At 41.2% G+C, this 24,827-nt stretch overlaps 1 protein-coding gene across 1 annotated transcript in view; it reads left to right on the top strand.

Annotated features, from left to right (window-relative positions):
- PGBD5 (piggyBac transposable element derived 5) overlaps positions 1–24,459 on the top strand; it is a 68,832-nt gene extending 44,373 nt beyond the window's left edge. Inside the window, exons 4-7 of the mRNA XM_041468865.1 lie at positions 1,738–1,918; positions 8,644–8,841; positions 14,990–15,095; positions 16,567–24,459. Coding sequence (XP_041324799.1) covers positions 1,738–1,918; positions 8,644–8,841; positions 14,990–15,095; positions 16,567–16,762 — 681 coding nt within the window. The 3' untranslated portion in view covers positions 16,763–24,459. The remainder of the gene's footprint in view (positions 1–1,737; positions 1,919–8,643; positions 8,842–14,989; positions 15,096–16,566) is intronic.
- Positions 24,460–24,827: the final 368 nt, after the last annotated feature.

Genomic DNA, 24,827 nt, shown 5'->3' with positions numbered 1-24,827 from the left:
TAATCACAAAATACCTTTGCTGTAAGTTTGGAACAATCTGTTCTTTGACATTCCACTGCCTCTCTGGAGCCCTGATTAATAACATAAATGACTTATCATAATTAGCTAGTCCTCAGTCTTAGAACTGGAGAAAGCACAAATTTGACAGCCATCAAAAATGAGTGGAGCAGAATCAGGGAGTCTGCAAACGTTGCTGCCTTTGTCCTCATCTGAGAGCTGTTTCTATCAACAAAAGGGGTTTAATTTTTTTTTTTTAAGATAAATGGTGTATTTAAGATTTCCTTTTAATATACACTCTACTTTTTGGAATTAGTGTGCATTTGTCCTTGCACCAACATTGTTTTCAGCATGTCAGTTCCTTCAAATTACAAATTATTTCTAATTTCCCAGAAATTTCATATGTAACACATTCTGTTGAGGTCTGTTCCATGATGCATGAATTGCTAGGGAATATTACACAGAATATCAGTGCTGGGAGATGCACCATCTAAAATAGGGAGAATGTTGTTTAATTGAATTTTGTTCTTCTCTAAGATCATTGAGTTACAAATTACTGGAAGCACTAGTGCAAACATGAGCATTTTTGTTCTCTGAGGATTGCTATGAATTTTCATTTGCAACAGTGTCTGTTGGTAAGAGAAGTAAGCTATACAGAAAAGTAATGATGCATATTTTTCATGGTTGAATTCTCAAACAAATTTAACAAAGTTGTGGATATATCACTCCAAAAATCAGGGCAGAATTACTTTTCCCTGCCCCTGAATACTGAACAAGTTTCAATTTCTTCTTTGACAGGTAATTCATAAAAGATTTGAGTATTTCAGAGGCAAAGTCATGAAAGCAGGCCTGGGCAAGTTTTTCTGAAAATTTGCATTTGTTTGTTTATTTAAATATTTGCAAGTTCCATGATATTACAGTAGTGTTTGAGTAACAGAGTGCTGTGTTTGCTTCTTCCTGTTTCTCTTTCCAGCAAGTTATTTCTGCTAGCTCTTAGAGCAAGATGAAGGCTGGATGCCTAGTTGAACTAGGGTGAAAGTTGTGCTTCTAAAATACTGTCAGTGAAATAAAATAGAAGGCTTGCGTACAAATGAAGGGTTACACATTTTCTCCCTCTGCATGGTTCAAATTGTTTTGGTGGGTTGCTTCCAAATCCAGAATGTATGTAAAGGATCTAAGCGTTAGCACTGTGCCTGGGGAGTTTGATGAGGGTGTTCTGGCTGGTTTGGTGTGCATTTTGCTCATTTTTGGAGGTGCACACACACTTGTGTCACAGCCTGATGGTTACTGCAAAATGGGAAATAAATCTGAATATTAATGCAGTAAAGGTAATGGGTCATTTCCTTCTGGTCATCTTACACTGGCTTTTCTTGAAACTGAAGTTCCCATGCTCTCCTTTTGCTGGCAGCAATGAAGCCTATGCAGATTCAGTATAACATGTAATCCCAGTTATGACTGGAGTCTTTTCCCCCAAGCAAACAATCTTCAAACTGCACAACAGTGACAGGAGCCTCAGAAGTGAGGTGAAGTATGCCACATTTATCAGTAGCTGTGCCAGATAACCTGAATTGGTTTAAAAGCAACAGGCCCTTGAGAGGGACTTTAATTAGCCTTTATAACAAGTGTCTGCTGCCTTCCCAGCTTGTCTCAAGTTGAGCTGTGCAGGTGTCTTGGGAATTGCATCTGCTCCCTCTAGATTCCTTATAATCTTCTGACTTTTCTTACCATTTCTCATTTAAGATTTATGTCCATCTCAAAGAAGGGAGTGGTGCTGATGGGTTGGATGCTTTGAAGAACAAACCACAGCTTCACAGCATGGTGGCCAAAAGCCTTTGTCAGAATGCCTCTGGGAAGAACTACATCATCTTCACAGGCCCAAGCATTACCAGCCTGAATCTCTTTGAAGAATTTGAGAAGCAAGGTGTGTATTGGGTGACTCATTGGGTTTTAATGTCAGCTGACCTAGGGGCCTTGTGCCACTGAATTAAAAAAAATTTCCAAAAGTCTTCACTGCTATTTCAATTCCTTGTATAGATAAGCTGTTCATGTCTAAGAAAACTTCTCATTCTGAGAGGGTACTATGCAGAAGATTTTCTAAGTTGCTCTTTAAATCTTCCTTCTTAAATCTTCAAAATGAGGATGTAAAAACAATTTTAATAAGGTTATTTAAAGTGCTTGCTTTTGTTCTTTGACTTAGAAATGTGACGTAAAATCTGTTATGTGACCGGGGGAATTTCCTATCTGCCCATGATTCTTCTGTTCTTGTTGTGAAAGATGAAGGATGGGATGTATCCTTAGAGATGTGCCTTAGAATTCTTTTTTGGTTTAATATCTATTTAAGATGTGTTTTCTCTAGAGGACATTTTATGCCTTTGCAGAAGCTCTAGAAAAGTTTGCTTTTTTCTGTTTTGGGGGATTTTTGCTAGTATCAACATGCCTTGATAGGACAGATTTTAGTTTTGAAACAAAAAAACCTCTCCATTAGTAAAAACATACTTATCAGTGGAATGTCCCTTGATACAGCTCTCCCAAGCAAGTCTCTTGCTACTGCAAAGAGCAATCACAGGTCATCCTTTCCATCAAATGCCTCCTCACTCTGAGCATGGAAAAGCCACGTGTTGCTTTGCTTTCAGCGAAGCTGAGGACTTGTGACTCCCCTGCAATTTACAGGATCCTGCACTCTTGCCAGTCAGTTCTAAGTCATTTCATATCACTCTGGTCTCATTCTTCAGTCAGCACAGCCTTTCAGAGTGATGTAGTGCATGGAATAGATCCTTCCCAGCAATGAGGCTGGAGGCTGCCATCATGCATCACAGCTACGAGGCTGTTTGCTGACACACCACTGCTGGCCAAGTTGAGGGTTTTTTGTCATTGCAGAAAATTAAACCCACACAAACCATTATATTAATAAAACGTGGCCCAAAGCAGGGGGAAAGTCTGGGAGCTGAGACAATATGTTCATTCTCATTTAAAATGAGAACATCAGTGAGCTGCACCAGTGCTGTAGTTTAGCACTACAGACTGTGCTGGCGCCGAGGGCTGCATCTGTTGAGCTCCATGCAGAACTTAGCTCCTACATTAATTCAGGCAAGCTGGAAGCTCACTGGCTACAGTGGAATATCTGCATACCTCATGAAAGAACCATGGTTTCCCAAATGCTGCGAACAGCCAAATGGGAAAGGAGTAGAGCATATTTATAGTATACTGGAGTTTTTCCTCTGAGCAGAGATCTGTCTTTGTTAGATGGCTTTTCTCAGCTGATTGTAAGCATTACATTTTTAAGACTACCAAACCAATTATGCAAAATGTGCGTTTAAAAAAATGCAGAAGGTAACACACATGCTCTTTGTACCTAAGATGAAATGTTAAGGTTTAAATGTAAAGACAAACAGCTTGACTGAGTTCATCCTCTATGCTCAGCTAGCGAAGGATTAAGATGATCTGACATGATCCATTTGGTCAGTAACCCTGGTGAAAAAGATACATGCTACTAAACCAGCTGAATGTTTATTACTTGCAGATAATTCAAATTGTTCACAGAGTTGAATTATTCATAGGCTTTACATTGCACAGATTATTCAAATTAATGGTTTCTAGCAGGTAACAAATTCAGTAATGTCTTTAAAAAGCATGTAATTTTGACTTACTATCTGATCAAATATGCTAATGCAACACTGAGATTTCATTTTAGTTCATGATGTGTTATATAGCTTCATGAGACTTTATAATCTGTGACAGCTGCCTCCAAAATTAAATTTCAGATCTGGTACACACTGTCACCTTTCTAGGAGTGAAGCGATGAGGTGGATAGGGGGTGGACACTAAGAGAGCAGGTTTATTGACTTTGCAATATAGCATGACACTCCTACATAAAGAAGATCATGGGGAGAAAAGTGTTTCTGTTTAATAAGACAGTGGGATTGTCTGCATTTGCCATAAGCTGCTAGGGGCTAGCTTAGAGGTTTTGCAAGGAAATGTTGAGCTGGAAGGACTGTGAGACACTGGGAGAGGTGAGATGCTTGAGATGTCAAGCTGTGGTGAAGTCAGTAAGAGCCTTGAAGGAGATGGTGTTTATTGACTCTGCTGCAAAGCAGATTGTGTACTCCCAGCACCTGCTGGGATCCTGCTGCATTCGCAGTACATTTGGGGAGAGGCAAGCAAAGAAGCCTGTACTGGACAGAGAGATCTCTCCTGATCTACCACAGAGTCTCCTTCAGCAATGAAGTCAATGTTGGGGTTTTTTGGTGTGTGACTCTTTTTTGGTCTATGACTTCAGCTAAACCTGAACAGAGCGACACCATGACCAGAAAATGTCATGAGAGCCTGTAGAAAAGTATCTATGCTCAGGTGCTCATGACAATTCAAGACCCATTCTTAAACTGATAAATTTACTTTTTTTGTTCAAGAAGATTTCCATTTCTAGGCTAGATCAGGACCAGTGGTAGAAAGATCCCATTGAGAGCCAAAACCAAAAAGAAATTGGTATTGATCTTAACTGCTTTATTTTATTTGGGGGTTTCATGACTATGAACAGAGAAATAGGGAAATATTTAAATAAATGCATGCTTGGAAACCATAAACTCTCTGGGAACATGAAAGTTTTAAGGCAGCTGAAGGCAGTTCTGGAAAATCTGGAAAGTCACCCACTAAAACTCTATTAGTTCCTTTGAAAATTCTTGATGGAGAGGACTTGGGGTCTTGGTAACCAGCATGCTGAACCTGAGTCAGCAGCATGCCCTGGCAGCCAAGCTGGTCAGCACTGTCCCAAGCTGTGTTAACAGGAGTGTAGCCTGTAGATCAAGGGAGGTGATTATTGCCTCCTACAGTTTTAGACAACATGCCTCCAGTACATTTGTATACTCTGTATACAAATATACTCTGCTATGGGGAGGGAACTGTTCTTGTTCAGGTTGAGAAGAGGCTTTGGGGGGATGCAACAGCAGCCTTTTGCTACCCTATCGTGAGAATGGAGCAGGCTCTTTACAGTGGTACATTGTGGAAAGACAAAAAAAAAAAAAAAAAAGATTTAGGCTGAGACAGAATATGCTGTGGAAAGACAAAAAAAAAAAAAACAGATTTAGGCTGAGACAGAATATGTTCAGACTAGATGAAGGATTTTTCCTGAGGGCAGTGAAGCAGGATGCCCAGACAGGTTGTGCAGTCTCTGTCCTTGGAAGTTTACAAGTCCAGAAAAGATAAAGCCTTGAATGGCACTGTCTGGCTTCAGAGCTCACCTGTCTCTCAGGGGGTGGAACTAGAGACCTCCTGAGTTGTTTTTCAGCCAAAACTATTCTTTAATCCATAGGACCTTGTGATCCTATTAAAACATTTTGTAAAATCTTAACTATCATTCACTTTTCCTCACCCTAGCCCACACATGCATTATTGTTAAAGACGATAATGCTCTCTCTTTATTGAGAGCCTGTGGTGTAGCACCTTCACTGTACCACAGGAGACAATAGAGTGGCTTGTAATATAAAGGAATGTCAGTGAACATAATTCTAAGACCTATGTGAAGATACCAAGAGCTGAGAAAACTTCAGAAAATAAGATAGCATTTTGATCTTTTTCAAAATCAAAACCTGAATAGACCTTTTTTTTCAGGGGACATACAAAAAATTTCTTTCACTGGCCTCTGAATAGAACTGGAAACCTGCACTGAAATGCCCCAGATTCTCTGTTCTGTGAGCAGACAGCTGTCACTGCTATTTGCTGTGACATTCATTCATAGTCACATCCCTTGTTCCCTCTCTAAGCATGTCCTTTATAGAGGACAAAACCTTCTAAAGCCCTGTGTTCCATGCTTCCCTTAAGCATATGATCCCTGAAAGTCTCTTCTGCATGTTCTGAACCAGCAGGAGCAGCTGGCTCTGTTCTGCAGAGGGGCTGGTGTTGGCAAAACTGCAAGAACTGCAGCCTGGTTGACCATGGCTTTCCCACAAGTTTTGCAGGATCCTGCAACTCCAGCACATGGACTAAAGCAAGCTCACTTCTGCTCCCCACAGCAGCCCCACCCTGGTTTCCTAGCTCTGACTTGACCTAGCAGAATGCATTGCTTGCAGGATAAATGATTGCAGAATGTGTATTTTTGCCTGAATTAGCTTGAGCCTGATGGCCTTTGTGAATTGTACTAGTGAAGATGTGGTGAAACAGGCTTCAGCACAAGCTCTCTGGAGGCTGGAGACTCTGGGAATGAGTTTTGGGTGACTATACCACACTTCTTCTTTGCTAAACTGTCTTGGGTGTATTCATTTATATTGCACCTACAGTTTAAGAAGACCAGAGAACAAACTGTTTCCACTGACTTCTGTGTGTGCAGAAAACACCTGTCATGATTCTGATTTAATTACACACAAAAACTTCATAAAGCCAGATGGGTGTAATTTTTATTGCTTCTATTGCTATAGTAACTGGGTGGTTTTAAAAACCTCTACAGCAGATTAAGGGTTTCATCCATGATGAGAGATGCTAGTAAATCTGCAGAAGTGCTGCCCTTTTCTAGGCTGTGCAGCAGGAAGGCTACACGATGTGCTCCTTAGAGAGAAAATGGTTCTCATTATTCTACAGGAAGAGTGGAACAACTGCTGGAAGTTTTCTGCAGGGTTATTGCTACAATAAATGGAAAGGCTACGACTAATTATTATGGGATCTCAAAGATGGCTGTTGCTGTTTTGAAGCTTTAGCACGATAATGTAGTTATTAGCTTGGTTTTATTCCATTGCAGCCTCCTGGAAAAAGTATCACATTTCAATGAGTAATTAACTCTGGGCAGCTAAGGAAATTCTTCTCAGGTTTGCTTGTTATCAAAGCAAGAAGATCTTAATATTGGCTAGAAGAAAGCTTTATGTTTAATGTTTGCTTTGTTAATGGCATAGTCCACAGGTATGTGACCTACACTATTTGGGGACCTCTTAGCAACAGAAGAAATTTTTTAAAAGAAAAATAAAAAATCAAGTTTCCACTGGAAGTGCAGTTCCCTCTATAATGATTGTACGCCTGTTGTCATCAGGCTTTTCTCATTTTCTTTTGTGGAAGGAACTTACAGATTTCCAGGGACTGATTCATTCATTAGAAATAACTGGTGGAGTGCAGGTTTCTCCCTTGAGAATGGAGTTTTCCCATTGCTGTGTTGGTTGACCTTCTTCTCTCATCAGTGTCTTAAATTTCTGCTGGAAGAGCTCTTTGTAGATCTGCCCACAGCAACTGGACCAAGCCATGAGTATATGCAATTAATTTATTAGTATTCCTGTAGTGTCTGTGAGCTGTTGAGGGGATGTTCAGCATGCCAATCACTATAGGCAAGGACAAAGGCTGCACTCAAGAGCTTAGGTGCTTCCAGAAAGACAGAGGCAGAAGAGCCTCATAAATGGAAATCCAGGAACAGAGGTAACATGTTTATGGAAACATAAGAGCAGAGGTAACATGTTTAGGGGAAGCCAGACACTGCATTCTGACTTTGTATTTTCACTGTAAGGATATAATGCAAAATTCAGCATGATGAAAAATTTGATCAAGCAGACTTAACTGACGGATGAGCTTTAAACCACCACAAGATGTGCACAGATGTCACCTGCTTCCATGCCCACTGTTTTTTTCTACTCAAATGGGTTAACACAAAACTGAGGGAGACCATGGAAATTTCCATCCAAGATTTCTATTAGTCAGGGAACAATTTGATCAAGAAAATCTGCTTCTCTTGGACTAACAGAAACAGGCTGTTAGTATTTCACAGCCTAATGAAAAATTCAAGCATTGTTATTAACGTTGTTTTCAAGCCTTGTTTGTGCCCGCCTGGCTGTATTGATATGCATTTTGTTGTGTTAGATTTTATTCATTGCCTCTCACATATGAAAAGGCCAAGAAGCTGTGAGCAACAGACTGTGTCTCCCGCAAGAGCCTCTGGTGTCTTTGCAGGACAAGATCAGTGCTTGCTTTAGTGCCCTAAAATCAGTTTTCACAGAAATTTCCATCTTCTCCATCCTTCTGGCATATGCATTTTTTAAAATCAACCAGTGGTTTCAGTGGTTTTTAGCTGCTTAAGCAGGATTTCCTTAGCAAAGCAGATGATGCAGGTGCAAGGAGTATTGAGCTAAAAATCAAGAATGTGGAAGCACAGTGAAGCAGTAGATTAAACTATTGCAACTAAAAGCATCATAGGAGTCATGTAAGAGAATTTATTTCAGTTAACATCTGAGATGCTATAGCTTTCCCTACCTCTCTGCTCCCTCCAAACTTTATTGTTTCAGTTAAACAACCAAGACTCTCTTGGATCATAAATTCCAATTTGTCCCATAATGCATATCACCACTGGGGAATTTTTGAGACCAGTTTTAAACATGTTGTAATGTTAAACACAGATTGTAGGTGTTACCACTAGGAAAATACCCTGAATTATTTTTCCTGTTGTTTCATCGTGACAGTGCAGGAGGCCTCAATATATTTCAACAAGAGATCAGGCTTTCTGCACTGGTCTGTAGGACACAAATCTTTGGTATTACAGAGGAAAACCAGCTGGCTGACATATCTGTTGGACTAGAACGTTGTAGGGCAAGTTCTTTCAGAGGTCTTTCAGGCTTGCTCTGCTGGTTTTGCTCTCTGGGTCCATGCAATGGTTTGCTAATAGGGAATGTGTTTGTTCATGTGCAGAGATTTACTGCTGTGGGTTGCTGAGCACCAGGAAGAGTGACTGCACAGGCCTACCTCCATCCATGCTGAACAATTCTGCAACTCCACAGTCCAGAGGACAGTACAGAATAAGAATGAAGGGAAACATGTCATTGATTTGCTGGTACAATAAAGGGCACTTTCGTTTTCTGACCAATGCCTATTCTCCAGTTCAACAAGGTAAGCAATATTCTTACTTCTCATCTCAAAAGTGCACATGCTTTATGTCACAAGCCAAAGTGAGTCATTGAGATTGATAATAAGCCTGAACAAAGAGCTTGATTGTAACTGATCATACAGCCTAGATAAACAGTAGCTGTAGTGATTACTTCCCTTTTGTATCTTCATACAGCTATTCTTTCTTTCTTTCCCATGCAGCCTCCTTGCCTGGGCTGGTCGAGGCACTATCCTTTAAGGTATAAAGATTATATCTTTGCTGATGGTCAGAGAAAGGAAGATGATTACTGTATGAGACAATATTAGCCCCATTTGCAAAGCATCTTGTAGGATTGCTGCAACAGAAAAATTAATAAACGTCAGGAGGTACTTTGAACTCCGAGCAGATCCTACAATTAATTTTTCTTATCTAGTAAAAACTTAGTCACAAACAAGTATCTTTTTTGCCAGAAGTGGATATGATTAAGGTTTCCTGCTGTATGTTAAACTGATTTTGGCAGTCAATAAAAAGAAACCAAAACAGATAATTTGGATAGTTCAGATAATTACAGAGAGCTTCTTGCTACTGAAATATTTTTCTTTTTGAAAGTATAAGATGGTTTGAAGAACATTGGAAAACTTCTTTAAAATGCAGTGACTAAAACTTCTTGAAATTAGTTTTTCAATGAGAAAGTTGTTTCAGTTTCTTAGAATTTTTATAATTGAGATTCATGTGTAGCTGCCAGAGGCAAATGAGTATAACATAAGCATTTAAATACAAAGCCACCAGTTCAAAGGCATCTTCTACACTAATTTTCTGAATCCCAAGCAACTCTCACATGTGTGTAGAGATTAGAAAACGCTAAGGCCTGGAATTACTGTATGGTAAGCTGAGAAAGCTAACTTAGTGTGTTGTTCAGTGCCTTGCCTGAAGGCTCATTGCCTTAGCAAAGCATGGCTGATCCCGAGGAATTGTGCTGGGCATCGTAGCAGAGTGAGGACTTGGTGATTCAGATGGACTGATGTCTGAGCACAAATGCTGAAAATATTTGTGACAAGGAAGTATGACACCCTGCTGAAGCCAGTCTCTGGAGCAATATATCTCCCATGAGGGACTTTCACCATCAGGATTTGTGCTGTTTTCCTTGTGTTTTTTGCTGGATTTAGGTAATTTGGCAGCACTAACTGGACAAGACTTATTGCTGCAAACTACTACTTGTTTTTTATAGACTAGCATGGAGCATTTGGTTATAATTCATAAATATTAGGAAAATACTCTGTTTGTAAACATCAGTGTTAATTGCCCTGTTAAAAAGAGGAGCAAAAGCAGACTGTGCTGGCAGCATCCTTTAAAAGCAGGACATGGAGGTGTGAGCTTTTGTGCTTGTAATTGACCTTGGGTCTGTTTTGGCATAGATGGGATTGTAGGTGCTGTGTGTAAGGTATTTATGATTATGACCTTTATGTGTGATGGACAAGGCTTTCCCAACTCATTGCTCACCAAATGCTGGCAGGCACAGTTGACATAGTTCACTGTGAATCAGAGCAGAAAACAGAGACTGGTTTTTTAGAGTGTGATGCTAGGCAAAGAGTCTCTAGCAGGGACATGGGAACAGATGGAAGCTTGGTGGGAAGGCAAGAGACCAGATTGCTTGCCTCTGATTTGGCATTGCTAAAGTCAGTGCAGCAAAGACAGTTTAAACCAACTCAAGAGAAGCTGGACCACCAGTCTCCTCTAAGGTATGTAAATATAGAGGAGGAAGAGGAGAAATCTGTGCTGTTTGAGACAGGCCTGTAGCACAGACATGCTCAGCCTATGTTACATGGGAGAGGAGGTGTTTAAATAGGGTTAAAAGCCACACAGGGTAGTTGACAGAGCCTGGTGCCAGTGGGATTGATTGTCTGGTGATGCACAGTGCATTTGGACTTGGCTGAGTGTAAATGTGTGTGGGCTGGAGAAGACCATGAAGAGAAACCTTAAAAACAGTAGTCAAGAGATGGTCAACAGAACACTTAGGATGAGAAAAGAGGTGGACATAGCTAATAATTAACTATTTATTGCAATTTTTAAAAAGTCAAGAAGGTAAATCTTGCCTGTACTTGGAGTGCAAATCCCACCCAAGCCAGAGGCACCAGGAGGGCAGTACACTTGTCAGAGCAGATCTATGAATACTATTCTTAGATGCAGCGGGTTATTTATTATGGATGTTTTAAACCAGCATGTCATAATACATCATCTCAGATACTCGAGGATGGATCTAATTCCTTTGGTCTTGCAAACATATCCTGCTTACTCTGGTATCGAGTATGTAGTTTCTGCCTAGAACAAAATCCAGTCAGATTTTTAATTGCTCTTAAGCTTTTATTTTTTCCTTGTGCTTGTATTACAGAAGAAGTGAGAATTCAAAAGAGAATGGGACCCCCAGAGATTAAAAAGCTAAAGCAAGTCATCTTGCACTGGTCCAAATCTCCCCATCTGTGGAACAAAGCTGCATTTTGGTTTTTCACTCTAGATCTGATGCCCACTTTCCTAGCATCTCCATTATTGTGTTCCAGAAATAAATGCAATTTTTTTCTACCTTTCATATGTAGCAGGATGGAGCAGGCAGCAACCTCACTAGCTGCACAGTAGGATGCCCAGAATAACATCTTCAGCAAAAAACTGTTGAACCCAAGATCTTTTTAAGTAGCTTCTTTCTGAGAAGAACTTTCACAGGTGCTCTTCACCAACTAGCTCTACTTAAAAGCTAAAGAGTCAATAACTAAGCATAGAAAACAGAGTTTGGGCCATATATGCAAGGAATAAAGAGCTGCAGATGGTGTGTTAGGATCTCAGAAGTGATTTGTGAGAAGATGGGAGATGTTGTGGAGCCATCACAATTGTATAAAGCAGTTGTTTGAGTCTCTGTGTGGTTCTCACTCCGGAAGAAGCTGGAGTGACAGGTGACTGGTGACAGTCCAGTTTCCTGAAAAAATCAGCTTGTGATACTGGCCCAGAATGGGAAAATCTGGGGAAATAAGCATGATGTTAAAAAGTGTGTTTCAGAATGGATAAGCTTAGGGTTTCAACTTACCATTTCTATGTGTCATTTGTGAGGCTACAGTCAGGAGGTTGTGTCCAAGTATGGTGAGACTGGGGATGGGGCTAGAGGACCCCAATGGGAAGACATCAATCATCAGACCTTGTACAACACTGAATGTCGGCAATTCCAATAAAGAACTGTAAGAAATCAAAGTCCTGATAAAAAGCGAGATAGCACTTGGATCATGCAATGCCCCTTCTTCTATACTGTTATGAAATCTCAGGGTTTGACAAGATGGATGCAAGTGCTGGTATTAGTGGGACTCCCATTTTTAAAAAAACATGATTCTAGATAGGCTTAGGATAAGTGTTTTCAGGAAACACACATATGTAAACCTTTGTCTTTTGGCTTGTTTCATTTGAGGTAGTATTTTGTCACAATATAACATTAAATGAATGATACTCACTATGCTGAGATGTCCAAGGTAAAAGAAGGCACATCTCTTTCCGGACCTCGATATTTATAGAATTCCAAAAGTGACCATGGATTGGAGGATGAAATTGCACCCTCTCCAACCACACTGGTCAAACCAACAGTCTATCAGTTCTTTCCTCCTTCAGAAAGGAATGCAAAACAATCATTATTTACATGAAAAGTGCATGAGAAACTCCATTACAAAAATGTAAACATCAGAAGGCTTAGAAGAATTTAGAAGAACAGGGCAACAGTATTTCTCAAGCTTTGCTTCACAAGCATACAGCTTAATTATTTAAATTAAAAAGAAAAAAGAGTTGAAAGACTGCCAAACCCAAAAGGCGATGCCTTTCTATGGCGACAGGATAGAGGCTGGCAGTCGGCACCCTTTCCAGCGTGGAAGCAAAGGCAGGCTGTGGCTGCAGTGCAGGTGGTGTGTTCCCTGGAGTGCAGCCAGGGATGGGAACAGAGCAATGATGTGGGAGGACCAGGAGGGGAAATGGCTCATCGGATGTGCTGATGAGTCAGCTGGCTCAGGACCACGTGCCACAGAGACCTGCAGCTAGGAATGACCAAGATCTGGCTGTTGTCTTCCCATGGAAGGTGGGCTGTGGCTGTGAAACGAGCCTAGGAAAGGCTAAAAATAGTGTGCCTATAAAGCTATTTACGTTCTCAAAACAGGGGACTGTTATGGGGAATATAACAGAAAGTGATAGAGAGTATATGGTTCTGCCACTGCAATGCATTCTTTTAAAGATTATGAATACAAAGCAAATGGCAAAGAAAACACAAATTCTCCAGAGGAAGAGAAGGGGAAGACAGAGAAGAGAGCAAGAGGAGAAAGAAGGTGATTTTTTTTTTTTTTTGTATGACACTTGTACCAGGAACATACTTACCCTTCCCTGACTTGCCCTGATGAGATTGCAAGTGATTTTGCAGCACTAATGCAGCAGGCTGGTGGTGTATCAGTTCTTTTTACCTCATGCTAGCCAGATATATGTAGGACTCATTAAAAGAACCAAAACCACACTACAATAATTACATGAATGTAATGAAGAATTTTTTTTTTGTTTGATTGGTTTTCCCCCCCACTTCTTGGGCTACATTTACACCCCGCTTGTGGAGGCAGAGGTGAAAGGAAAGTGTATTGAACAATTCAGAGGTAATATGACTTTGGACTCTTGAAAACTCAGACTTTAAACACCCCAAATAAATTTCTGCATGGTTCAGCTGTAACAGACATTTAGTATGTTGCATACTAGCTTCAAAATAGAGCCTGCAAGCTAGGACAGCACAGGGGGCTTGACAGAGATAATGGATGGAATGAGACTTCCAGCTGGAGAAATGAAATGGTGAAGTCTGTAATCAAAACGTGAGTAGCATTTAAGGCTGATTGTAAAAGAGTTGGCAGAAGGAAGGTGAAGAAAGTTTTCTGGAGATCTTGAGAAATGAGAAAGCTGAGGATTGTACCAGTACTGAAACGATGCTGAGAAAGGATGCAACCAAGCCTGTGCTTCTCTAGACCTGGACAAAACAGTGTTGTTACCTGAGAGAAGGGAGCCTTGCTAGGCAGTGTGCCACAGCCATGGAGTAAGTGGTGCTCCAGATGTGGGCTCCCGGAGAGCCCACAACTGAAACCTGTGGGGGCATAAGGTCAAAAGTTAGGGAGCAGACTCCTAAGCTCTAAGTTTGTTTTACCCACCCTTCCTTCCTACAGGGAGCAATACATCAGAAAAGAGCTAGGGGAGTTTTTTAGAAGGACATTGGACTTACAAATAGTGCTGTAATGTTGGATAAGGCCAGGTCAAAGATAGACCACATGTAGGAATGGGGCCCATTTCTGGAGTAACCTGCTCTAGCACCTGTCTGTGCAAAGAGTGGTTGGTAGAAGGCTGCAGGGTGATGCCTGTTGACTTTCCACAGACTTCTGCAGTAGGCAGGATGGCCATCCCCCATGATGAGCTGAATTAGCAAGCCAGCTGACCAGGCAGGACAGGAAGCAGCACTTGCAGGCAGAGAAATGTGTGCTCAGCTCCAGTGAGCAACCTATGAGTACTTCTAAGTGCTGGCTCCCCACAGCAGGAACCAGGCTGCTTTTCATTTCTGAGAGATCGCAATCACCCGCCAGCTTCACTTCTGTCTTTACTGAGTTCAGCCAGTTGGCTCCTTCTTACTGTATTTTCTTCTCTGTGTCAATTGGCACCCAGTGAAGAGAAGGTGATGTTGCTCTTGGCCCCGTGGGTGGAGATAAGCAAAGGATTTAATTTCACGGGACTAATTTGGGACCTCCAGAATTCAAAGCATATAACAGCAAGTTACTGCTCCAGAGGTGACCACAACTTCTTGTGGCCCAAAAAAGGAGAAACTGTCTGTAGGGGGCTACTATGGGACTACAGGAATGTGTGGGTTCCTTTGAATATATGGTAAAGATGTTTGTGTCTAACACCTTTTCATTTCCAACTGAAAAATGATCCCTCTTCTTCGCCTTCTACTTGTTCAATGTACTACCTGTGGGAAAAGAAATCAAATTAGCGTCTCTGTTACAGAAAACTTTCCAGCTTTAGGGGGAAAACTGTCAATAATGTTTATTTTATAAGACATATGTAGAAAACATATTTTTCAATTGCTAGAATTATGATGTCAGTTTAAAACTGTTATGTTTCTAATTGATGCAGGAGTTATAATTAAGAGAAAAAGTGGAGAAATTCCATGCCCACTGGCAGTTGAAGCCTTTGCTGCTCACCTTAGCTATATCTGCAAATATGATGATAAATACAGCAAGTAAGTAAGATGTGCATGTTTGTGTGTTCTTCTTTCACACCTTCTCTGTTGCTGCAAGGTTTGAGTTGTTCATGTTGAGCTGCATCTGAGGGCCCAATGCTGCTTTCACTGAATCTCTGACAGAACTTCTGTTTAAATCAAAGATCAGATGCTGGCTCTGCACAAAGCAAGAACTGCATTGCTGGTGATGGTTTGGCTCTATCTACCCATACATCAGACAAAAAAAAAAAAAGAAGTTTTGAGACACAGGTCCTTTGCATCTTATAAATTTACTTTTAAGACGTGATGAGAGGATGAGCCAGCAGACTGATAGAGAATTCAACAAGGGTCTACCAGCCCCACAAGTCTCTCAGGCTAGCTCAGCTCTCCACCTCTAGCAGTAGCTGATGTTTAGTTGATAATCTGTCCTGGTGATATTTGTGTCACCTGGAGCCAGAAGGAAAAAGACATTCAGTTCTGCATGTAAAGCTGATCTACATGATGAAAGAGCAGAATGTAGAACTTCTGGCTCCTGAATTCCAGTTGGTGTCCTCAGTGTTAGCTCTTAATGTAGCTGGGAAGAACAGCAGGGAGTAAGAATGGCAGTGGTGAAGCTTGGCTGTGGGAATAGCAATGAGGTACAGGAGATTTCAAGAACTAGAAATTGAGAAGAGAGAAAAAGCAGCAGAGATTTTTCAAGCCAGCTCTAGGCAAGGCAGCAAGAATTCAGTAGAATATATGAAAGAAGAGGAGTTCATCGCTGGAGAATGATGTTGGGATCTGGTCTGAGGAAATCAATGCGGAAAAAAGCTGGGGTAGTAGATTTAAATGGTTACTTAAAAAATGAAAATAGGAAAATGGGAGAATGGGAAATTTTGTGACAGAAGAGAGAATATTCTGGCAGTCCTAGAATTAGTCAGAACCTAAATATAAAGATGTCAGTCCTTTCTGGTTCTGCCTTGTGGTCCACCTACCAGCAGTGTACGCTCTCGCTCTACCCCCACATCCTCCTACCTACTGTTGACAGCAGCAGCAATCATCCTTTGCTCACAATAAACCTGAGGAGAAGCATCAGCAAGCTTCCCAAAACTGCAATGTAATGTGACTGAGGCTTTTTTTTTAGTTACAAATTGAAGGGATTCAGCCCTACATCTCCTATCACAAGGATATTTGTCATGGGTGAGCTCAAGGAATATGTATCAGTACTCTTATTTACATGGAGCAATACAGAGGTGAGATTATTGCTAAAGTTTGCTTCTGAGAGCAAGGAGGTCTGCTCTTTTACATACTACCAGAAATGTCCAAAATTGTGCAAATTTGCCGTTACTGTCTGTCAGATACATTGTACAAAATTTCTTTAAATGAACCAGGCATGAAGTCCCATGTCTGCTTCTCCTTTGGGACTGCAGGATCTTTGTCTGGGGTGATTTCTTGCATCCCAGCTGCAATTGTTTGGCTGAACAGTGTTTTTCCCTCCTTTCTTGGCTTTTAGGTATTTCATTTCTCACAAACCAAACAAGACCTGGCAACAAGTGTTCTGGTTTGCCATCAGCATCGCTATAAATAATGCCTACATCCTCTACAAAATGTCAGAGGCCTACCATGTGACAAGGTACAGCCGTGCACAGTTTGGTGAAAGACTTGTAAAGGAGCTTCTGGGCTTGGAGGACACCTCACCCACCCATTGATGCTTTGCTCTTGGTGGCGTAGGCAGGGGCTGGCGGGAAAGCAGAAGATACCACACCTGGAGCAGCAAAGCAAGGAACTTGTGACACCACCAGTGCTGTCATCCAAAAATGCCAAGCGATGCCACTAGAGAGGTGCAAACTTTGTTCCTAGTATCAGCTGGATGTAAACATCTCGTGCAGAAAGTGCCACTGGAAAAGCTGACACAAAATTGCATATGTGAATGCGAATGCCCTGTGGGAATCTGTACACTGAAAACAGACTTAAATTAGCATCATCTCAATGCTATTTGTTGAACAGGGTCATCTTGTAAAGTTCCTCTTGGGCCAAGAGCTTGTCAGAAACTGGCACAGCTCAGCAGTCCTAGACGGGCGTTACAGGAAACTCTGCCCCTTCCTTGGAGTTACTAAGTTGTCCCTGTGCGGCTGCACCGTGGGCTGAGCGCGGCTGCCATCCCGCCAGACGTCGCTGCTGTCCTGCACCGGGACAGGCACAGCAGCCCAGCGCAGGGACACTGCAGCAGGCATCTGGACAAACACCACTTTCACAGGCAGGCAGCCAGGAAATGAGAACCACTCATGATATCATCTTTCTGTGGGTTTTTTTTTTCCCCCCTTTGTTTTTATTAATGTAACATAAAACAATTTGATCCCAGTTAGAACACAGGAAAAGTAGGAGAAACCAAGTACATTAGTTAATTTAAAATTACAAATTACAAATACTGATTTTCTTTTTTAACCACGATGAAACATTTTTTTACACAAACAGTGATTAATACTGTAAGTATTAATTACTGTTAATTACTGTAATTAACAGTGAGTAAACCAGTAAGTAATACTGCCTCACATCTTAACTGCCACGGTCAGTGTACAGGTGAGAAATCAAAATATACCAACTATATTTTTTCTTGATTTCAACTGTATCTTAAATGTTGCTTAAAAAGCTAATGTAATGGACTGTTAAAGTTTTAAGAACAATAATTTATTGCTTTTTCTTTGGTAACTGTCAAGACCTTTTTGGTCAACTTTAGAATTTTGTTTGGCACACAGTTGACAGGAAAAACAAAGTCACTAATAACCAAGTGTTTCCCATTATCACTGTGGGGTGTTCTGTAGGAATTCTTTTTGGTAGAGTTCAGGGCTTGTCACAGTAGTTGTAATTAAGCAGATTACATGTGTAGCAAAATAACGTAGCATTGTGTCTTAGAAAAGGAAAGAAGTCCAGTTTCAACCAACCTTAAACCTTGCTAAAACAGAGCAAGCCCAAAGAGTTCTCCTGTTCTGAGTGACATTGTAGAGGACAAGCATCATTGTGAGCTGGTCAAAGCCATGGCTGGTGGTCAAAGCCATGTTTTAGTGCTCGTGGAATCTGAAAGCCACTGGAGTTTCACAAAACAGCGCCGAGAGAGAGAGGTATGATTGAAACGTGGGAATCAATACTGAGGGGAACTACTACCCTGCCCTCTTACACTTTATTGATTTTAGTCCACAACTCAATCATCAAAAAACTCTGTATTCTGGAGGTTAGCAGTGATGGGCACAAACAGAATTGCATTAACTTACAGGGCAGAAAACCATGTTGATTAGAGGACCCCAAGCCTGAAAAGTTTTACTCCCAAAGAATGCCTCAAGTTGATTCAAGAGGAATCTGGGGGTGAATGACTGATTTATCAGTGTAAATCTTACCAGGTTACATGCATCTGTCTGACAAGAGGCAGTAGAGGGTAACCAACATGAATTTGGAAACGCCTCAGATTTCATCATTCTGTGACATGCAAGTGCATAGCATGTAAATAATAACAGAAGAAGAATCCAGCAGGGGTTAGTAAGTGAATGACAAGCCTATGGAGTGTCCTTGCACTGACACCTTTCTGTTTCCACCAAAGTCTTACTGTTTGGCATAGACCTAGAGGCAGATCTCACCTGGTTGCAAGGAGAGAAGGGGATGGCCATGGCTGACTTCATGGTGGTTCTGCTTGTGCTACAGCCTGGAGCCTGCCCCACACATCCTGCTCTGCCTGCCAGCTGCACAATGAACAGCAGTGGGATTCCTAAGCATCTTTTTCACTTCTCAGTCCATAAGGTCTCCACCCAGGAAACATGGGAGAAAGGACAAAACTTTGTGCACTGAGGCCTCCTAACCACAAAAGAAGGGGGTGGGTTTGAACCACTCTAGCCCTTGACAATGTCAAGCTGCACAGGAACCCAAGGATGAGTTCAAAATTTCTTGACCCTGCAGAGAACTGAGACCACCCCTCTTCAGACTGAGTGTGGTTGACAGCTGATTATTGTCAGTCTTGTAAGTATTCAAAGGGAGACAGCAGCTAGCCTGAAGCATGATAAATGTTCAGCAATATAAACCTATATTTTTCTTTTTTTTCAGGAAATTTCACATAGTGTTCTTATTGCTCCCTACTTCAGACAATGCCAGCCTATATTGGATCAGGAAGTGTAGCTACTAGATCATTATATCCCATAAATCTGTATGGTAGTTGAAACTGGGGCAGTAAGGAAAAGTTTGGCTGGAACTTTACTGATGGGATGGCTTAAATGAAAAGTCCAGCTTCCTTACACTCCCATGCCATGCTGAGCTATGTGCAGCATACCCATGCCCCCAGCAGACATGGGATGGTTTCCAAGACCACCTTGGAGCCACTTGACATTTCTGAGGAGTAGGCAGACCACTTTCCAGCTACACTGTAAGCCCCTGGGATAAATCTGGAGCCCTTGGCCAATTGTTACATAACTATGTATGCTTAAAGGCCTGGAGCTAGGCCATCCCATACAGACAATGCCTTTTCTTTTTTTGGATGACTGTAGGCCTGAGGCCTTGAAATACTTAATTTTTCACCAATGTATGCAGTTAATTATGCGGATTACTTGAGCTCAAATCATGAGATCCTAGCTTTTTGCCTCAGGGACTAGGTCCTGAGTAGTTTTCCCTAGAATTGGTTTTGATGGGGGATTACACAGTGGCTGACTATTACAGGGAAGATGCTTTAGTCTCCTTTGTAAAGGAGAAAAATGAAAACAAAATTATAGCTTTGCAATGAATTTCATTTTCTTAGCCTTAAACATCCCTCATCATTTGGAACTGTTGTTCTTATCATGCACAAACATTCCATAAGTAAGCAAAAATATTAATATATATTTGTATGTACAAAATGCCTGAATTTTGGCTCTCAAAGCCAACAAGCAAAAGCCACCAAAGTGTAGTCTATATGTACAGATTACTCTTCCCCCTCATCTTTTCCTTTTATTGACTGGAAGTGGATAGGGTTGGGGAAAGTTAAGATTTCTCCTTGTTGAAAAAGCATCTTGCACTTTTTCTGTTACTACAACCAAGGCAAAGTAATTAAGGAAGATATAGGATAATTTTTAAATGGCTAAAGTTTGTCAACTGCAGCTCAGCCTATACAGGATTAATTCCTTTACTGTAAACTGGCTTACTCAGATTTGGTTCCCCACCTGCTTGTAACATTAAAGCCTCTCCCTGATTAAAGGGGGGAAAAAGTCTCAAAGTAGTGCAAGGATGCTCGTTATAGTGTGTGTGTGTGTGTCTAATTGTGCAATAGCTTGTGAAATTATAGTTTGTAGCCTTAAGACAATCTGGGTAAGAGATCTGAGAACTTAGCAGTAGGTAAAATGCAGTCAAAATGCCAACCAAGTCACAGAAGAATGTCACTAAACTTTTTCAGAAAAAAAGAAATTCTACACTGAAGTAATGAAGGGAGCACAGCACAGCTCTTTTCTCTCCTGCTGAATTGAATTTTCACTGACATTCTAAAAACTGATACTTACTTGTTTAGAACTGTACTTCTAAAAACTGATAATTACTTGTTCATGGTATGCAAACTTTATTTCAAAGAACTGAGACTATCAGTAAGACATACCGACCACCTTCTATGCACAGTACTTTCAGGAAATGTCTGTTTTGCCACAATCCATTCCTGGAAAACATTTCTTTTCCCAGTGTGTAATACCACACTTACCAGAGCTTAGAAGCCACTGGGAAGTGGTTTCCACTGTTGTCTCCATTGCAAAATGCTTCAAGGGCTTGCAGGAATTCTGCCACTTTTCACTTCAGCCCATCTGTACACTTGACAATAGGGCACAATTTCAAGAAATCTCATCTCCATTTTTTGTTTCTATTCTCTGTCCCCAACCTTTCTATATACAAGTAGTCTAGGAATCATAATTTATAGAAGTACAACTTTGTTTTCTTCAGGTAATTTCTAGAGAAAATTGAATTTAGCAACTCAAAAATAGCATTCCTGTTCTTTACCTCCAGATCTATTTCTGTGGCCTTTTTTTTCCCCCAAAGATGTTACTTTCTTTCTAACAGTTATTTAGAAGTCTGTCTTGAGCTAGTGAGTAGTGAAAGAAGCCTCCAGTATCTCATTCTTCCATGCCTTAGTCCCCTTGTGGTAGAGCTGATTCCACTGAAGGGGGGGATTGGGAGATTATGCTGCTCTGATAATTCTGTGCATCTCTGGTACTTTCCAAGCAAGGATTGCAAAGTGCTATAACAACCTCAGCACTCATGAGACATCATTAGCTTATCAAAGCTTTTCCTTTCCTACCAGACGCCAAGGCACAGCACAGATAAGGGGGGTGATGAAATGTAAAGTGAAGTTTGCACTCCTGCTGATTAAGGCCATGTTCTGTGTCTTCAGTGGCTTGGTTCTTGTTCAAAAGCACTTTTCCTAACTAGAAATGGAAGGATGCCAAATATCATTTCCCCCCTAAGTTAAGTAAGGGCTGTGGGACTCAGCAGAACTTCCTTCATACAGGCTGGCATGAGTTAAAACTAAATTGCACTAAAGGTAAGAGAAAATTTGGTAAAACTTAGGAGCCCAACAAGCCCTGAGGAACTTAGAAGAGATATATGGAAAATCTGAAGCTCTGCAATTGTCCAGTAAACAGTGTGAAATTCAGACAAATAATTACTGAGTTAAGAAAAGTCACTGAGGCTTAGATAGAATATGAAACCTTCCATCCACCTCTGTTACGGAGTTTGCCATGGCACTTCCTTTGCACTCAGATTGATGTAAGATTGGTTGTTTGTAAAACAAGCTCATGTCAGTCTGGCTGAGAAAAATATTGAAGTGTTGAAGACCTGTTCACAGTTTCACAAGGGCAAGGAACTCTAAACTCAAAACAGGTATATATTTGGCCTGCTGTTAAATAGGATACTTGTACCAACACATCACATGATCTACTCTAAAGCAAGCCTGTCATCAGTGCTACTTGATATGTATTCATTCTTGTCACAATTCTTCCTAAACTTACCTTTGTTTCCAGAAGCACCATGAACTGGAAACACTTTCATATCATCACCTCACTGTTGGGAAACAGCTGAGAACAGCTGTGCTTTGTAAAAAGGATTTCTTCCTCTTCTCAGTGACAGCTTTGCCTCTCTGGAAGTCTAACCCTGGAGAAGCTTTCTGCCTCATACTTTGCTTTGCTTCCCTCATTCCTTGCTTTTAGAGCACATCCAAAGCATCCTGCAGGTTCTTGGTCAGTCTGGAAGGGTTGACAACACAGAGCTGGCCCTTCAGTTTACTTCTGTAGCCTTGCTCTGCTGGTCCTTTCTGCTATTTTGCAGATCTCAGATTAAACAGGGTATTGTTTCTGCAGGCTGTTCCTATTGCAATCACTGTGAAGGTGTTGTCTGCTTTGCCCCATTAGTGCTGTCCCAGCAGGTCTGGGTGGACCCCAAAGAGGTTTCAGCAGCCCCACACCCACTGCTCCAACTGGCATGGCTGTAATATTCCTCAGCTCTGCATTGCTGTCATAGAGAGACCTTTGACAGGGTCTGGGGATTTTCTTTGTGTTTTGCTTTGTTTTTGAAGCCCTTTCACTCTGATGGGTTTGGTGAACAGCTGTTAGGTATCACTAAAAGGCCTTAAGTGGTAAATCCCTTTTGTATCACTCTTTTGAAGTAATAATTGCTTGTATGGGATGTCAGGGTGGTCATATGAGATGTAGTGCAAAAACCTGACCCAGGAAAGCACCCAACCTTGGATGACTGTTGTGCTGTGCTGTAGGACCATGATGTGTAGGACCTGACTGGGGAAAAATCCTGGGGAGACACAAGATCACAATTTGTAATCCAAGCTCCTTGGACAAGCAGACTTCATAGTCAATAGACCAACTTCATGGTCTCAGAAGTTTTTCTAGGAAAGGGAAAATTCCAGGCCTATGCAGTTTGCTCCCAGCCCTTGCAACACTGTTTCTAAAATAAACACTCTGGCAAATGCTTTCACACTTCAAATATTTACAGTGTGCTCTGGCCTTCAGAGCATTTTGACCTATTTCCACTAGTTCCCCCCAAAAAGCCTAGAAATTTAAAAGCAAAGCACAGTGCACTAGGTTCAGCTGTCCAGAGCCCCAACCCACTTGCGTCAAAGTAACTTTGTGGTCTTGTTCTCAAATAATCTGTGTCAAGGCATTTGCAAAACATGACTGCTGAACAATTTGCATGTCTCTGTGAAACATAGTTGCTCATTTGATGGAAAACTGTTTGCAGGTCTCTCCGACTTATTTTGCAACCTGGATTTTTCTTCTAGATATGAACCAAATATTTGCCTGGCATTTCAGTACTGAAATAATAATAAAAAAAAGCTTGATCCCATGGGGTCTGGGGGTAATATCAGAGATAACAAAATTCAGGTTTATGCCAGCAATTAATCTGGTCCTGTGAAGGTGTGGCTAATCAGCATGGAGGGATGTAGACACAGACACAAGGTGACAATGAGTTTGAGAAGGCAGAGGAAAGTTCAGAGGATGGAGAGAGAGGAGCCAGGTGATCCCTTCTAACTCTCGTCATTCCAGCATGTATACCCCCCTCTCCTGCTGCCTTTGAATTAAAAGAAAAGGCTGATGTTTAACATAAGCAGTCTGCACAGCTGATTGAGTAACACAAACCCTGCTTTAGCTACATCCCTGGCCTCACTCCATGCCTTTCCTTAGGCTATATGTGTTCAGTAGTCATCAGCCTTGGAGTCACAGCACTGCTGCATGTCAGCGCAGCATGGAAGCTACAGACTGTGGAAGCACCACAGTAGAAACAGGAACAATGGGGATTCCAGAGAAGGAGTCTCCCCATTGACATTTTGTTTTCATTTATTTTTCAATGTGTGCAACTTACATTCCATAAAATGCAGTGACAGTTCCAATTGCGAAGATGGGCCTTAGCTGGCTGAGTGCTTTCAAGACCACTGGGCTGTGCTCACACCATCAGCAACTGTGGTTCTGTTGCAAAGTTCCATATTCTTTATAATTCTAAAGATTTCTGTTGAAAGCATAAATTACAGAGGTAAAATATACACTGCAAATTACTTTTTTTTTTTTTTCTTTTTAAAAACCTTCTCAGACCAATTTTATAACAGCCAAGTCTTTCAGGAAATGCAGGTGTGTGACCTCTTCACAGTAAGAGACACACAGCTGTGTTTCTGCATGGGACAGGGAACTACTTTTGTGACACCAGTTTTGTTCTACACAAAGGCACGCTTGCAATAAATTTTTACAAATTTTATACACCATAAGCTGAATTCCGAGTTCCAAAAATGTGAAGTGTGGCAACAATAACAAAATTTATTTATAGTATCACTCTGATATCTTGTCATGTGATTTTATTTCTTCAACAAAGTTTGTTTACAATCAACAACTTTGAAATACAGTCAGATATATTACCCGTTGCTTTTCCTGTCTTGTTGTTTTCTGAAATACGTGGGGAAGATGTTTGGTCATGCTCTGAGTGCCTAAGTGAAAGGATGTAGAGAATATACTGCAAGATAAGTTACAGGTTCACACTCTAAGACCATTAGAATCATAAACCTACCATCTCTGTCCAGCCTTTGGGGACAGAGACATTTTCTTTAAAATTGACTTGAAAAAGCCTTTCAGTGTAATTGGCACACAGACATAGGAAAGGGAACCACTGCCTCCCCCTGCCATGCCATTCTGACTCCGACAAGCAACGCTTCCCAGACACCGCAGAGCAGGGTGGACACAAGGACAGGGAGAGCTGTCCCAGCTCTGGAATATCTACGCTGAACAGAAC

Source organism: Pyrgilauda ruficollis, unplaced genomic scaffold (assembly GCF_017590135.1).
Source record: "Pyrgilauda ruficollis isolate IOZ18807 unplaced genomic scaffold, ASM1759013v1 scaffold101, whole genome shotgun sequence".
Classification (NCBI taxonomy): Eukaryota; Metazoa; Chordata; class Aves; order Passeriformes; family Passeridae; genus Pyrgilauda; species Pyrgilauda ruficollis.
The sequence above is the reverse complement of the archived record's forward strand: the minus strand, read 5'-3'. Positions and strand labels throughout refer to the sequence as shown.